Here is a 14,762-nt window from a genome sequence, read left to right on the forward strand (position 1 = left end):
TTCAACTTGACTTTTAAAAAATATCTCCTTATCACCATCTTACAGCCGCTTCCTGGCCCCTTTGTTGCTGTCCCACCCCCCACCTTCCCATCCTCCCATCCCCTAACCTCTGCAGCCGCTGCCGGAGGGGCTTATTCACTTCATCGATTAAGAGGTCGTGACAAGACCCAGACAGTGGGGAGAACTTGGAGATCCCAGCCTGGAGAGCCTTCAGAAACAGCTGGGTTGTGTTTGAGGGTCACACAATAGCAGCTCCTTTGTTTTATTGATAACCAGAACAATAATTCTTTCTCTGGCCCAGGAGCTATAATTAAACCAAAATATGTCCCAGCTGGGTTGGCAGCTCAGCCTGTGGCGCGGCGCTGTGTGGAGATGCTGTGCTGGGGGCGCCCCCTAGAGGACACTGCTGAGGATGCGCACTGGGTGTGCGGCCAGCCCAGCAGCCCAGCCCTCCTGACCTCCTTGTTCCCCTCTGGTCTGGAATGGGAACTTTTATGGAGCTGGGGCTCAGGCAGGAGCACCTCTTTTATCTTTCCTTCTGTCACCAGGCAAGATGTCTGCATTCAGGTGTCTTGGGGCTACGGAGGGAACCCCACTGTCCATCTAGTAGTGGAGCGAGACAGGCAGCAGGGCCTTTGCAGCCCACCATTTTCTAGTGATGCATCATGATTGGCAGGAGGCTGAACCTCCCTTTGTGAACCTGGAGCCACTGCAGAAGGATCCTGTGCAGCTGCGTGCAAAACCAGAGGCCTTGTGGGGTTTTGTGCTCAGCAGGAGCTGCTGTTTTGTTCCTGCTTTGCTTGCTGGCATTCATGGCACAGTGGGTGAGCTGGCCAGTCCCAGTGCCTGGCCCAGGCCTCCGCATGGTGTCTGGGACAGGGAGCCTGAGGAGGATGAGAGGAGGTGCTAGGCCTCCTTGGCTTCTCTCAGTCTACCCAGAGGAGAAGGGAAAGGGCAGAGGGCCCACGCTTCTCCTGTGCCTTTGAGGCAGAGCCAGGCCCTGGCAGCTGCGACAGCACTTCAGGCTCACCCTGATTCAGAGTCTCCACGCTCTGCACAGCTCATGTGCAGAGGAGAGAACAGAGTGTTCAGGCAGCCGATGTCAGTGGGCGAAATGTCAGCCATATTCCTGTCCCAGGCTGGGAATGGGAGTTATCGCCCCATGGCTCCCACTAGCTTAGAGCTAGTGCCAGTGGATTCCCATGCCACCAAGGCAAGTGCTTCATGAGGGGACTGTGTGAGTGTGTGCACGTGCGCACATGTGTGTGAGTGAGTGTGTCTCCCCACTGCTTCATCTCCCTCAGGTACCCTCCCCAGTCCATACCCCTGTCTCCCTTTAAACCATCCACATGCATCCCATCTTCTCTCTCCCAGGCATCCAATCTGAATTCTTCATCAACACCACCCGGGCAGGCCCAGGGACCTTATCCATCACCATTGAAGGCCCATCTAAGGTCAAAATGGATTGCCAGGAAACCCCAGAAGGGTACAAAGTCATGTACACACCCATGGCCCCTGGAAACTACCTGATCAGTGTCAAATATGGTGGGCCCAACCACATCATGGGCAGTCCCTTCAAGGCCAAAGTGACAGGTAATGATGAGCCATCTTAGGGGCTTTTGCTCTACCCTGTGGAACTGGTCTTATCAAATTAACAACAGTAGAAACTACAGCTGATTTTTTTTTTAATATGTTGAGTCTACTTTGAATCTTGAATAGAAAGAAATGGTATGTCAGAAACCGCACTGTTAAAAAGTTGGAATTATATGTTTCCAAAATGACTGTGTGTAAAAACTGAGAAAGGATACTAAGACAGGTACCAGTGGCTTATACCTAGCTAGTTGGAAGGCTCAGATGAGAGGATCATGGTATGAAGCCAGCCTGGGCAGAAAAGTTCCTCCCCTTCTCAACCCATAGCTGGCCCAGTAGCACCTGTCACCCCAGCTAAATAGGCAGATCGCAGTACAGGCAGGAATTGAGACCCTATTTCAAAGATTACCAGTGCAAAAGAAGGCTAGAGGTATGGCTCAATGCCTGCCTAGCAAGCTCAAGGTCCTGAGTTGAAACTCAAACACCATCCCCCCCCAAAAGATGTTAGATGGTCTCTGACAGAAAAAGAAGAAATGTTAACACATTTGTGACCTTATGTATTGGTTTAATTAGGACCTGAAAAAAACCTGATTGTTTTTATTAGCATACATTATTTGTCATGACATTTCCATACACGCAGACAACATGTCTTCCTCAGCCACTCTATCACCCTCCCCCTTCCCGCTCTTCCTTGTTAAAACCATTTCTGCAGGTTTCATTGCTTTATTTTCATACATGCAAAGAAAGTACTTCAATCATGTTCATTCTCATTCACCTTCTCCCCTTAGTGCTCGCCCTCCACCCCCTTCACCAACAGAGCCTGTTTTATTTTCCTGCCATTTTCTCAAAGTATCTGTTAATTGCATCAAGAGCTTTCATTGGGATGTTTTTTGGAGTACATATATTGTTTTGTTCAGAGTAACCCTTGCAATTGCTTTATAAGATCCTTTTGTTTCTAACCTTCATTTTTGAAATAATCCAACAGTGCTATTAAACTTGTAAATATATGCCTCTCTTAAAATACTGGAAAATGACACACATTAAAAAGGACTTCATACTCTTCAGCCAAGACCACCTCCATGAATATGTGGTAAATCTCTCCCACATGCCAGGATTTGTAAGCAGTTCAGCTCAAAAAAGTTAGAAAACTCAGAAGAATTCTCACATGCATATAACCAGCGAGGGTATTTTGTTATTTTTGTCTTCTGAGATGTTCGCACTGCTTGTATGAACAGTTTACACTAATGGAAAGATGTCATTTCTACAGGGTTGTGTGTCTTTAGATGGGAGGGAGTTTTAGGCCTTGTCAGCCAGGGCCATACTGGCCCATTGGCCCAGAAAATCATATCCTAAGAAGTTTGGAAAAAGTTATGAGTAAGCTGAATGTGGAGGATGGTATGTTTGTGGCCAAGCTGGGCTGCAAAGCAAGTTCAAAGTTTGTCTGAAACCATGTCTCAGGGCTGAGGACATAGCTCAGTGGGTAGAGTTCCTGTCTCACATGTGCAAGGTCCCGCATTCAATCTCTAGCACTACAGAAAGAAGAGGAGTGAGATTACAGACACGGTGGCTTTTGTATCTAAGAGTTGGGGCATGGGGACTTCTGCATGGGGTACTTCCCCATCCTCTAGCTGAGGCCTTTGTATGGCCATTTATGCCTCTTTTTCCCTCATATCCTAGGCCAGCGTCTGGTCAGCCCAGGCTCAGCCAACGAGACCTCCTCCATCCTGGTGGAATCAGTGACCAGATCCTCAACAGAGACCTGCTATAGTGCCATCCCCAAGTCCTCCTCGGACGCCAGCAAGGTGACCTCCAAGGGGGCAGGGCTGTCCAAGGCCTTTGTGGGCCAGAAGAGTTCCTTCCTGGTGGACTGCAGCAAAGCTGGTAGGCAGCTCGGGCCTGCTGGGGTGATGCAGGTCTGGGGGAGGGGGAAGGCTGCAATTCTCGTCTACTTTCACCTTCCCTGTCAAGACTTTCTATAGTGTATGCACACATGCGCACACACACACACACACACACACACACACACACAAATTGCAAGTAACCATGTTTCTTACCTTGTTCTCCTGCACCCAGTATTTGAAAATGATTTCCTCTCATTTGCCTCGATCCTTCCACTGGGCCCCAAAGGAGAGTAGGAAGGTTACAGTGCCTCACTACAGATGGCAACGCCAAATCAGTTACCTGGCCCCTTCTCTCTCTTAGCTAATGAATGGCTCCAGTGCGACTTGAACTTGGGTCTTGATTATGGTCTCCATAGTTACCTAGGTTCTCGCATCCTGCACACATGGCTTAGAAACCCAGCACTTTTGCGTCACTCATTCATTCATTTATTCATCAATTGGAAAACCATCTCTTCTGCTTCACCCATGTATCCATTCGCAAAGCTCGTTAGGGCAGTGACCCAAAGCAAGTTATTTAATCTCCTAAAAGTCAGTTTCTCCTCATCCCAAATAGGGATCCAAGTACCTTCTTTAAGGTCCTTGTAAGAATTAATGAAAAAAATCCTAACAGCCCACACTTTGTAGATCTTGCTATTGGCTAAGTAAAAGCTGAGCACTTCTACTGTGGGCCACACAAGGTGCTCTTGTCCTCCCAGGTTTGCAGGTGGAGAGGTTAAAGTGGGGAGAAGGTGAGTTTCACATCAGGGCCACGCAGGCAGGAAGTGGCAGGCCAGGGATTTGAGCCACACCACTGGCTCTGGGTCTCTGCTCACCATCACCATGTTGTGCCACCTGCTAAGGGGCCCCAGCATCACTGCAAGAGCTCAACCAATAGTTCCTGGTCTCTCCCTCCCGGTCCACCGACCCGGGCACAGTCGCACTGAGTAACGGTCATTTTCTTCTACCTCCAGGTTCCAACATGCTGCTGATCGGGGTCCACGGGCCCACCACCCCCTGCGAAGAGGTCTCCATGAAACACGTAGGCAACCAGCAGTACAACGTCACATACGTCGTCAAGGAGAGGGGGGATTATGTCCTGGCTGTGAAGTGGGGGGAGGAGCACATCCCCGGCAGCCCCTTTCATGTCACCGTGCCTTAAACCGGTTCGCATGGAATCCTAGGGGGGGCATCCTTCTTGTGGTGGCATTTGTGGCTTGTTTGTAAATTCATTTTTATATAATGTCCTCGGCCTCTTGGTGGCTCTGAAATCCCATCCCCCAACATTGCCCATTCGAGGTGCTTTCAGAAGTTCGCTCTAGACTTGCCTCTTGAGGGCTGCCTTGGAAAGTTGCAAGAAATTCAAACCCCTCCAAATGGACCCTTGGCACATTCACTGCAGACAGACAAGAATACCAGCAGGACCGACTTCAAAAATGGAGCTGGGGGGCTTGGGATATAGCCTAGTGGCAAGAGTGCCTGCCTCGGTATACCCGAGGCCCTAGGTTCGACTCCCCAGCACCACATATACAGAAAACGGCCAGAAGTGGCTCTGTGGCTCAAGTGGCAGAGTGCTAGCCTTGAGCAAAAAGGAAGCCAGGGACAGTGCTCAGGCCCTGAGTCCAAGGCCCAGGACTGGCCAAAAAAAAAAAAAAAAAAAATGGAGCTGGGTAGCCCGCGCTGCTGGTTCTCTCTTGAACACTTCTGAAACAAGACTGGGAGGGGGGCGCAGGAGGGGCAGAGGAGACCTCATTTTAGGTTGTCATTTAGCAAAGGAGATGGCTTAAAAGCAGCCTGATCTAGTCCAGGAGCCTGGATTCTGTAAAGCAAGACCTGTCAGATGGTCGCCGTTTGACCCCCCCACCCTCCACCCCTCGTGCCCTTTCTGGTCCATCATGCACCCTGGCCTTCTGACATTTCCTCACGGGCAGAGTATGCCAGTGACACACTGCTCCCCCGTACCTCTTCCCAGCCTCTGCGATCCTGCCCTTGCAGTCAGAGCGACTATTTTGGCAGCCTTGTGTCTGCTTTTGTTTCCAGGTCTGTTTCTGTATTTCCTTTCCTTAGCCAAGGAAATGGTGCAGGGGTAAGCAGCACCCACTTGCCAAAGATCCTTCCTAACACACTCGAGCCTTTTTTTTTAAAACACATGCCCCAGCTGTTTGGCAGCCTGGCCAGCCTTACCAAAGCCTACGAGATCTCAGATGGCTCTGTGTGTGGAGCCCCTGTCACATGTCATAACTGACACCCCAGCCAGCCTCCTGGGTTTCTGGAAAAGAATTTTTTGAATATAGATAGGAAAGAATGAACTTCTTGCTGGCATTTGGCCTGAAAGGGAACTGGGGGTGGGTGGGGGAGAGTGGCTTCTTGGTGATCTCTTGACCATTTGGCAAAAACAGCCACAGCTGTGGGGCTGCCGGTGGTCACGCCTTCGACAGTGACCTCCATCCGGGCCCCGAGGGAAGCGCGCGCAGGTGAAGCTTCCCGCAGCGGGGCCCAGGGCATTTTTCTGTGGCTTTCCTCAGACTCGATCTGGCTTTAGGGTGAAGTTAAAGCAACAGGAGACTTTGTCCCTGAGGCATTGTGCGGTCTGATGGGTTGACTCGATTTGCTGCTTAGCCCTGAGCAAGTGGCTGCTGTGATCCTAGGTGAAACAGGGTGAGGTGCGTGCCCTGGCTCTGAGGCCAGGCACCGAAGCCCAATGGGGAAGGACCACAGGCATTGTAAACGGGGGTATGGAAGCCAAACTGGAATCAAATGCCGACTGTAAATTGTATCGTATAACTTATTAAATAAAACATGTGCTTCATAAAGTTCCCATGGCACTCTCTAGTGGTGTATGTGTGTGCTGATCCTGCAGCTTGATGAACTCAGAGCCTAGGCGCTGTCCCTGAACAGTTTTCTGTGAATGGCCAGTGCTCTATCACTTGAGCCACAGCTCCACTTGTGGCTGGTTTTTTGTTTTTTTTTTGGTAGTTGCTTGGAGATCAGAGTCTTTCCTGCTGGGGCTGGCTTCGAACCACAATATTTTCATCACATCCTACTGAGTAGATAGGCTTAAGCCACCAGGACCCCCCTGGGTGGTGTCTTTTTGGATCAGTGGTTTGAGCACTAAGCAGCTCTTTTAAACCCTGGCTGCAAAGACATGAGCAAGCATCTTGCTGAGACCCTGAGCCTGTCCTCTCTATATGCAGGGAGAGGTCAGGGGACTCAGAGGCAGCTCTGTCGGCCCCAACACCAAACCACATAGGAAGCCCTGCTAGGTTTCACAGCTGTGCCTTGTTCTTTTAAGACCAGCTCTCACTAGGTAAACCAGCTGCACATGCCCAACCTTGTCAGTGCTGGGATTATAGACATGCACTACCATACCTGAAAATACTGTAGCTTTTAAGAGAAAGAGTCAATCACTGGTAGCTCACATCTATAGTCCTAGCTACTTGAGAGACTGGGGCCTGGGGAGTCACAGTGCCAGGCCAGCCCAAGCAGACAAATCCAGGAGAGTTAATCACCAATTAGCAAGAAGCTAGAAGTAGAGGCATGCTGTAAGTAGTAGTAGAGCAGCAGCTGGACGTAGTACAGCAGAGAGACAAGCTCAGAGCAAGGTTTTTCCCACTAATTACATAAGCCCTTATTTTCGGGAATGTTCTTAATCAGGTCCCTATCACCAGTCCTCCCACCATCGTGAAGAGCAGGGCTGTCTGCCCCTCCCTCCTCTCCTCTGCCCCAGTGCTTAGGATATTCCTGGCGCCTGCTCCTGATCCCTGGGCAACATTAGAAAGGATGGCAAAACCCAACAGGAATGGTCATACCCCTGTTAACCCAGGGCTTACTTCAACACGGGTCCTAGAGTCTGCTTTTTGGACCTCAAAGCGGGAGCTCTGCCTCTGGTCACCCCACCAAGGAAGCAGGTGCATGGATGGTGTTGCTGGAGCCCCACAAAGCACTGCTATCTGGGGTAGGGACAAAAAAGCCAGGCAAGGAAACAGAATCCTTGTGTCCTGTGGCACTTGGCTGTGGATCCGAGTAATTTGTTTTCCTCTGCAGGTGCATGCAGAAGGACTGGCCTGGGTTTCTGGCACGTCCATTCAGGCTCTGCCCCAGGAGCACAGGACACAGGCCTTGTTCTTCCCACCAGACCTGACTGGGTTTGTTGGAGGAGGCAGCATTGGTATGTGCACAATGTGGATTTTGAAATTGGTATCACGGAGTTTCAGTGGGCTGTATGATCCTCAGGAAGTCACCCCACCTTTCTCTGGGAGCTAAAGGAACCTGACTGTGTCTTCTGTTGCTTCTGGGACCAACAACTGTTGGTGATGCCCCTTGCCCAAGGCGGGGCCTGGCTGCTTATTGGCACCTGGCAGCCTCCTGCATGGGATGGGGGAGGGCCTCGCCTGGAGCACATCCCCCTGGAAAGGCCACAGCTGCCTGCCACATCTACTGGGCAGCGGGTTGAGGGCCACGCTTATCTGCACCTGGGCTTGGCTGCTATGGAAACCAGAAGTTGTTTGGGAAAACACCTTGAAAACTTTGAAACTTGATCCCAGGACAGCCTGGTGCCAGGTCTTTCCTGGTTTTCACTGGTTAGCCTTGCCCCTTTCCTGGCAGGAAATAACTGGGTTGTGACTGGTGGTCTGGGAAGGTTAAAGGGGGATGTGCCAGGCAGAGGCGGCCTGGTCAGCCCTTTCTAGCCCCGGCACTCACTCTGGGTCATCAGACTTCCCTTTGCCACTCAGGGCAGGAGGAAAATACTGTGTTCATTTGTCTTGGTTGCCAGTGAGAGTGCAAACCCGTGAGCTCTTGCCTGGTTTTAGGAGCTCAAATGGGGCCTTGAAGCCACATTTTGATGACTTTGGTGTAAACTAAATTGGGCAGCTCAAAGTTTTATTTCCCTTGGAAAATTGCTCAGCCTTACAAATGAGCAAGCTAGAGGCAAGAAACTGAACGAGTGCTCTAACTTGAATTTGAAAATGGGGAACAAGCTCATTTAAGCAAAGCACTCTTCCTCCTCAATCCCTGGCCCATGGGTTCCAGAGAGTACAGATGTGCAAGGCTCCCCTCCCGCCATGGAGGAAGGGGTTTTACAGTCCCTAGTTCACAAATTTAAACTCCTTCCCTAAAATTTATCTTCTTTGGGTTTTTTCTTTTACAAATGTCATGCTGGAGGCAGAGAAGGCCCCAAGGAAACCTGGATTCAATTTTCCTCTCTAGTAGGAGGTATTTTTCCCCCCAACAAAGGCTCCTTCTTTGCTTTGTATGGGCTTTGTCTGGGTCCCCAAGCCCACGGACACCAGCTCATGTGCATGGAATTTGGGGGGGACACACCCGCCTCTCACACCCTTTTTGTCTTCCTGAGAGTTGTGAAAGGCAGACAGGAGATGGGAATTTATGAGCCTGACATGTGGCACGAATCCCAGGGTGCTCTGAGCTTTGGACTTGCTTATCTCCCCAAGACAAAGAATCCAAAAGCTTTTTATTGCAGTTGGCTTCCCCTCAGCCCTGACCACCGCCTTCCCCAAGCACCAGGATACCACCACGCCTTGCCCTGTCAGGCACTGCCCACCCCAGTCAGTGGACATTTCAGCTGGTACTGAACCCTCGCAGGAGGTGCTCAATTGAAGGAAGTCTGGGCAGGGTCATCAGGCCCATTTACAAGTTACCAGCCAGAGGAGTAGCTGTGGGGTCTTGTGTGAAAAGCAGAGGTTCACCCCAGGGCTCAGATCTAGCTTCCAGACTTAGCTCTGCCACCTACTGGTAGAAACAGCACAGGTAATGACTTTCTCCATGTGGAAAATGTGGAGATTACTGGGGAATCGCCATTCAAGGCAAATGACCACATCATCATTCCCTAACTCTGCCTGGCTAACTCATGTTCCTAGTTTAGATCTCCATTCAAAGACTCATCTCCTGGGAAGCCTTCTCTGATTGTGTCCCTAGCCCCGCCACACACACACATACCTAGTTATGATTCTTTTTTTTACTTCTGGTCTGTAAAACTGTGGTTCAGAAAGCATGTAGGCTGACTCTCATCTACCTTGGTTCCTGGTGCCTAGCACAGGATCAAGAGAATTCATGTTTGTTCAGTGAATAAGTGAGCTCACACACAAGCAGAGTGAGTACAGAGCGTTCTGGGTAGTCTGCTGCTTCCTGGCCTTACCGGGTCTCCCAGTCAGGGAGGTAAAGGCTGTGAGGAGAGCCTGGCTGGCCTATGGGGCTATTGGAGCATCTGGTGAGCTTTCTTCTGCACCCCCCCCCACCTTTCCCAGGCCCCCTTGGTGCTGGTTTCTCTCCAGAGGAGTTTTGTGTCTAATACATGGTGTATATTTTGGAGTTGTTAGGGTATGCATATGAAATGCTCCCCCGCCCAATCCCTGCACAGCCTTGATGCTAGCTGGTGGGCTTTGGGAAAATGATTAGATAAAGGCTAGGCATCCTACACTCCTCCATGTTGTACCTGTGTCCTTTGTCCTGAGCCATCCCTCCCACAGCTAATTTGCAACCATCTTGGAATCCAGGAAGGGCCAGATTTAGGAGTGAGAACTGGGAGCAAAATGCAGGGGAGAAAGAGTTTGTTCAGAAAGCCTGTATAAAATTGGATCTAAGAAAAGTGTGGTTGCTAAGGAGATTAAGGCCCTTAGAACAAAGCCAAGTACTTTGCATTGGGGCAATAGGAGAGATACTTTGAGAGCATCTCAGAAATTGTCCACCATGGAAGGCTCAAGGGTGTAAAGATTTTTAACTCTATTATTATTGGTATTTGTGTGTGTATGGTAGTTTAGTGGAGATAGTCTCTCAGGCTTTCCTGCCTGGACTAGCTTTGAACCATGATCCTCAGATCTCAGACTCCTGAATAGCTAAGATTACAGGCATGAGTCGTAAGGGCTCAACTCATTATTTTAAAGACTACTTTTGGAAAGGAGCACCTAAGGGTGCTCTATTTGGACTGGGCAGCTAGGGAAGCATTTTCCCACATTCAACCATCCCAGAAGTCAGTCATCCACAGACTACAGAGTTATGAGGATCATGGGAGTTTCCACCCACATTTCAAATACAGGCCTGAATGGCCAGGTGATCTATACCACAGGCAGGATTCCTGCAGGTAACTCCTGAATCTGTAAGAAAGAAGCCTAAGCTACAGTTGAGACCCAAGGAACTTAGAAAAGTCAGAAATGTAGGATGTCTGCAGAGGAAAGCCACAGGCAGGAAGCAGAGCCAGCAAGTAACAGAGTTCTAGGAATTGCACCAACCAGATGAATAGCATGAAACACAGAGAAAGGAGATTTATACAAGGCATGGGTACCCTGTGGGAAGAAGCAAGTCTGCACTTCAGCCCATCTTTAAGATACAGACATGGGGGCTGAGAGTGTGGCTTGATAGTAGAGTGCTTGCCTACCATGCACAAAGCCCTGGGATTGATTCCTCAGCACCACATAAACAGAAAAAGCTGGAAATGGCACTGTAGCTCAAGTGGTTGAGCGCTAGCCTTGAGCAAAAGGAAGCCAGGGACAGTGCTCAGGACCTGAGTTCAAGCCCCAAGACTGACAAAAATATAAAAGATACAGACATAAACTAAATCTCTTAAGATTTAGATAAAGTATTGGGGCAAGGAGCAAGCGAGAGAGGCATAATTATTAGAGTCCCAAGCAAATAAATGGTTTGGTTGATTACTATCTCAGAATGGCCAAGCAGTTGGGCACCTGGTCACAATAAGAAAGGTATTGTTGTCTGAGGGGATGATCTGTTTTGTGCAGGCTCTGATATTTCTTTCCTTGAAGGTTGTTTCATCCCTCATCTTAAAGATGTTATCAATTGGTCCTGCCCTTCCTGAATTCCAAGGTGACTACAAGAGAGAAAGACTCAGAGATGTAGAATGGAGGAAGAGAGACCAAAAGGAGCTAATGCTTTTTAGCACAAGTCGTTTCTAAGTTTCCACATGGCCTAAGACAGGCCATGTGGAATCAGGCACTGGTGGTGCTGAGATCTGAGAATCATGGTTCCAATCCAGCCAGGGCAGGCAAGTCCAAGAGACTTTTATTTCCAATTAACTACCCAAAAAGCAAGAAGTGGAGCTGTGTTTCAAGTGGTAGAACACTAGCCTTGAGCAAAACAGCTCGTGGATAGAAGTCAAGCCAGGAATTCAAACCCCAGGACTGATGCACACACACACAAAATAGTAATAATATTCTCATGCTGAGTTTGAGTCCTGTTTTGATCTCATCCCTTTTTCCTATGTATCCATTCTTGTTTGGAATGGGAATGTTTACTTTCTACCACTGTTATCTTTGGACAATATAAATTGGTTTTGATCTTACACTCATTCACTTGGATTTGGAAGCCTTCTGAAGACGACAGAGACTTTTGGCCATGGACTGAATGCTGCGTTCATTATGAGATAGACCTGAGCCTTTGGGGACAGGAGGCCGAATATTATTATCTGAATATGTAATGTTCCCCACCAGCTCATCTGCTGAGGTCTCAGTTGCCAGCGCATGGACTTTTGGGAGAAAATTGGATCCTGAGGGTGATGACCTAACAGATGGATGGATTGCTTGGTTGATTTATAACATGATGGCATGGTTGGGGGGGTGGGGGAAGCAGGATGTGAGGCCTAGTTAAAAAAGAAGAGAGTGGGTATTGATAGTTCAAGCCTGTAATCCTAGATTACTCAGAAGGCTGAGATCTGAGGATCACATTTTGAAGCCAGACCTGGCAGGAAAGCCCATGGGACTCTTATCTCCAATTAACCTCCAAAACGCTGGAAGTAGGGATGTGGCTCAAATGGTACAGTGCTAGCTTTGAGCGAAAAAGCTCAGGGACAGTGCACAGGCCCAGAGTTCAAGCCCCAGGGACAGCACAAGAAAAAAGAGTAAGAAGTAGGTTGCTTAGGGGCTTGTCATTGGTATCTGTATCTTGCCCTTGTCCCGTCGAGCTTTCCTCTGCTTCCTGTCTGCCATGAAGTAAAGAATACGTTTTTCCTTCCTTTAGTTGCTCCCTTGGGTATCTGATCACACCAATGAAAGTCTTGACTGCTACTAGGGTTGATGCCAGTGCAACCATTGAGCATGGTGGAGCCTCTGTCTTTATCTGGAAAGTGACATTAGACAGATTTTTTGTAAATTTCTGTAATAAGTGAGAGAACACAGTAAAAGTCCCTATCTGAGGCCTGACCAATCCCACCTACTGACAGTGGGCCCTGAAACATCACCACGCCAGAAATGAGGCCACAAACTGGGCACAGCAGGATAAGCCTGTAATCCCAGCAACTCCAGAAACTGAAGCAGGTGGATTGGGAGTCTGATATCAGCCTGGATCACCCTGTGAGACTATCTCCAAAAAAAATCATTATGGCACTGGAATTCTCCACCAGAGCAATAGGGCAAGAAGAGAGGGAGAGAGAGAGGAAGAGAGAGAGAGAGAGAGAGAGATGAAGATTATATGATCCTCTACTTACAGACCCTATAGACTCCACCAAAAAAAATTCTAGATCAGGTGCCAGTGACTCATTCCTGAGGCTCGTGGTTCAAAGCCAGCCCAGACAGGAAGGGTCCATGAGACTCTTATCTCTACCACCAAAAAAGCCAGAAGTGGAGCTCTGGCTCAAGTTGTAGAGCACTTAGCCTTGAGCACAAAAGCTCAGGGACAGTATCCAAGCCCTAAACTCAAGCCCTAGGACCAGCATCTATAAAAAAAAAAACAAGACCCAAACAACTACAACAACAAAAACCAACCCTCTTAGATCTGATAAACACCTTCAGAGATGTAGCAAGATATAAAACCCTTAAAAATCAAAGGAGCCACTGGGGTTCGATTCCTCAGTGCCACGTAAACAGAAAAAGCTGGAAATGGTGCCATGGCTCAAGTGGTAGAGCACTAACCTACTAACCTTGAGCAAAAGAAGCTCAGGGACAGTATGCAGGCCTTGAGCTCCAGGACTTGCAAAAAAAAAAAAATCAAAAGAGCCAGAAACATACTAGAGAAAATATGACCTCTTTAAAAAATTATGCGGGGGGGGGGGGGGGGGAGGGTGGCGGAAGGTGGAGGAAAAATGAGGAAGGAGGTAACAAGTTGGATAAGAAATGTATGCACTGCCCTATGTATGAAGCTGTAACTCCTCTGTACATCACTTTGACAATAAAGAAATTTTTAAAAGAAACAAAAGTATGCTGGGAAAACTTGTTATTCACTTGCAAGAGACTAAAACTTGGCCCCATTTCTCACCCTTTACAAAAATCACTTCCAAATATGTCAAAGAATTCAAAGTAAGAACCTTAAATCTACTCGTTAAGTATAGAGAAATCTCTAAAAGAAAAAGACACAGGAGATTATTTTCCAAATAGGATTCCATTTGCCAAGAAAAGAAGAAGAACTGACAAGTGAGAATGCGTCAAATTAAAAAAAGTTCAAGCATAGATCTTCCCTAAGACCTAGCCATAGCACTCCTGGGCTTCTACCCAGAGCATCACAAGCTAGAATACCATAAAGACACCTGCACATCCATGTTCATTGCTGCAGTATTCACAATAGCCAAGCTATGGAAACAGCTCAGATGCCCTACAATAGATGAGTGGATCAAAGAAATATGTTATCTATGCACAATGGAATTTTACACAGCTATTAGAATAATGTTATGTCATTTGCAGGGAAATGGATGGACCTAGAACAGATCATGTAAAGTGAGGTAACCCAAGCTCAGAGAGACAAGTGCACATGTTTTCTCTCATATGTGGAAACTAGATTCTATACTACATTGGGACATGATAAAATATACAGGACTCAAGGCATTCACACACAGTGAGACCAAAGGAGGATATTCTTAGGAGAAGAACACAAAGCACAATGCCTATGTGCCTCTGATTATATAATATTTATAGAAATGAACTCCAGGAAATGGAAATGAGTTTTTTTCTTTGCTGTTGTTTTCTGTCTTATTTGTTCATTTATCTGTCTTTGAGAGGGTAAGGGGAGCCATAGAAACAGAGGGACAAAGGGTAAACAAATGCTACAGTGATACAAGACACTATGGTGAAAATGAACTGTAAAACTTGTGAGTGGGAATGGGAGGGAAAAACTGGGAAGGGGTGACATTGCCCAAATAAAAATGTACTCTTTACCTGACTCATGTAACTGTAACATCTCTGTACATCACCTTTATAACAACAACAACAACAACAACACAACAGCAACAACAAATAACTGGAAGCGAGCAAAGGAATGGGTGACGTCAAAAAATGTACTCATTACCTGACTGATAAAACTATAACCCTTCTGTACATCACCTTTATAATTATGAGTTTAAAA

The 14,762-nt window shown here is 47.9% G+C and overlaps 1 protein-coding gene across 5 annotated transcripts in view; it reads left to right on the top strand.

The window, feature by feature from the left end:
- Window positions 1-4,960, top strand: part of Flnb (filamin B) — a 151,545-nt gene extending 146,585 nt beyond the window's left edge. For 2 of the 5 annotated variants that reach the window (XM_048356033.1, XM_048356029.1), the window contains 3 exons: window positions 1,375-1,593; window positions 3,268-3,471; window positions 4,442-4,960. In XM_048356033.1, coding sequence (XP_048211990.1) covers window positions 1,375-1,593; window positions 3,268-3,471; window positions 4,442-4,629 — 611 coding nt within the window. In that variant the 3' untranslated portion in view covers window positions 4,630-4,960. The remainder of the gene's footprint in view (window positions 1-1,374; window positions 1,594-3,267; window positions 3,472-4,441) is intronic. The other 3 variants (XM_048356030.1, XM_048356031.1, XM_048356032.1) reach the window with 2 other exon arrangements.
- Window positions 4,961-14,762: the final 9,802 nt, after the last annotated feature.

The sequence above is a fragment of the Perognathus longimembris genome, chromosome 10 (assembly GCF_023159225.1).
Source record: "Perognathus longimembris pacificus isolate PPM17 chromosome 10, ASM2315922v1, whole genome shotgun sequence".
NCBI lineage: Eukaryota > Metazoa > Chordata > Mammalia > Rodentia > Heteromyidae > Perognathus > Perognathus longimembris.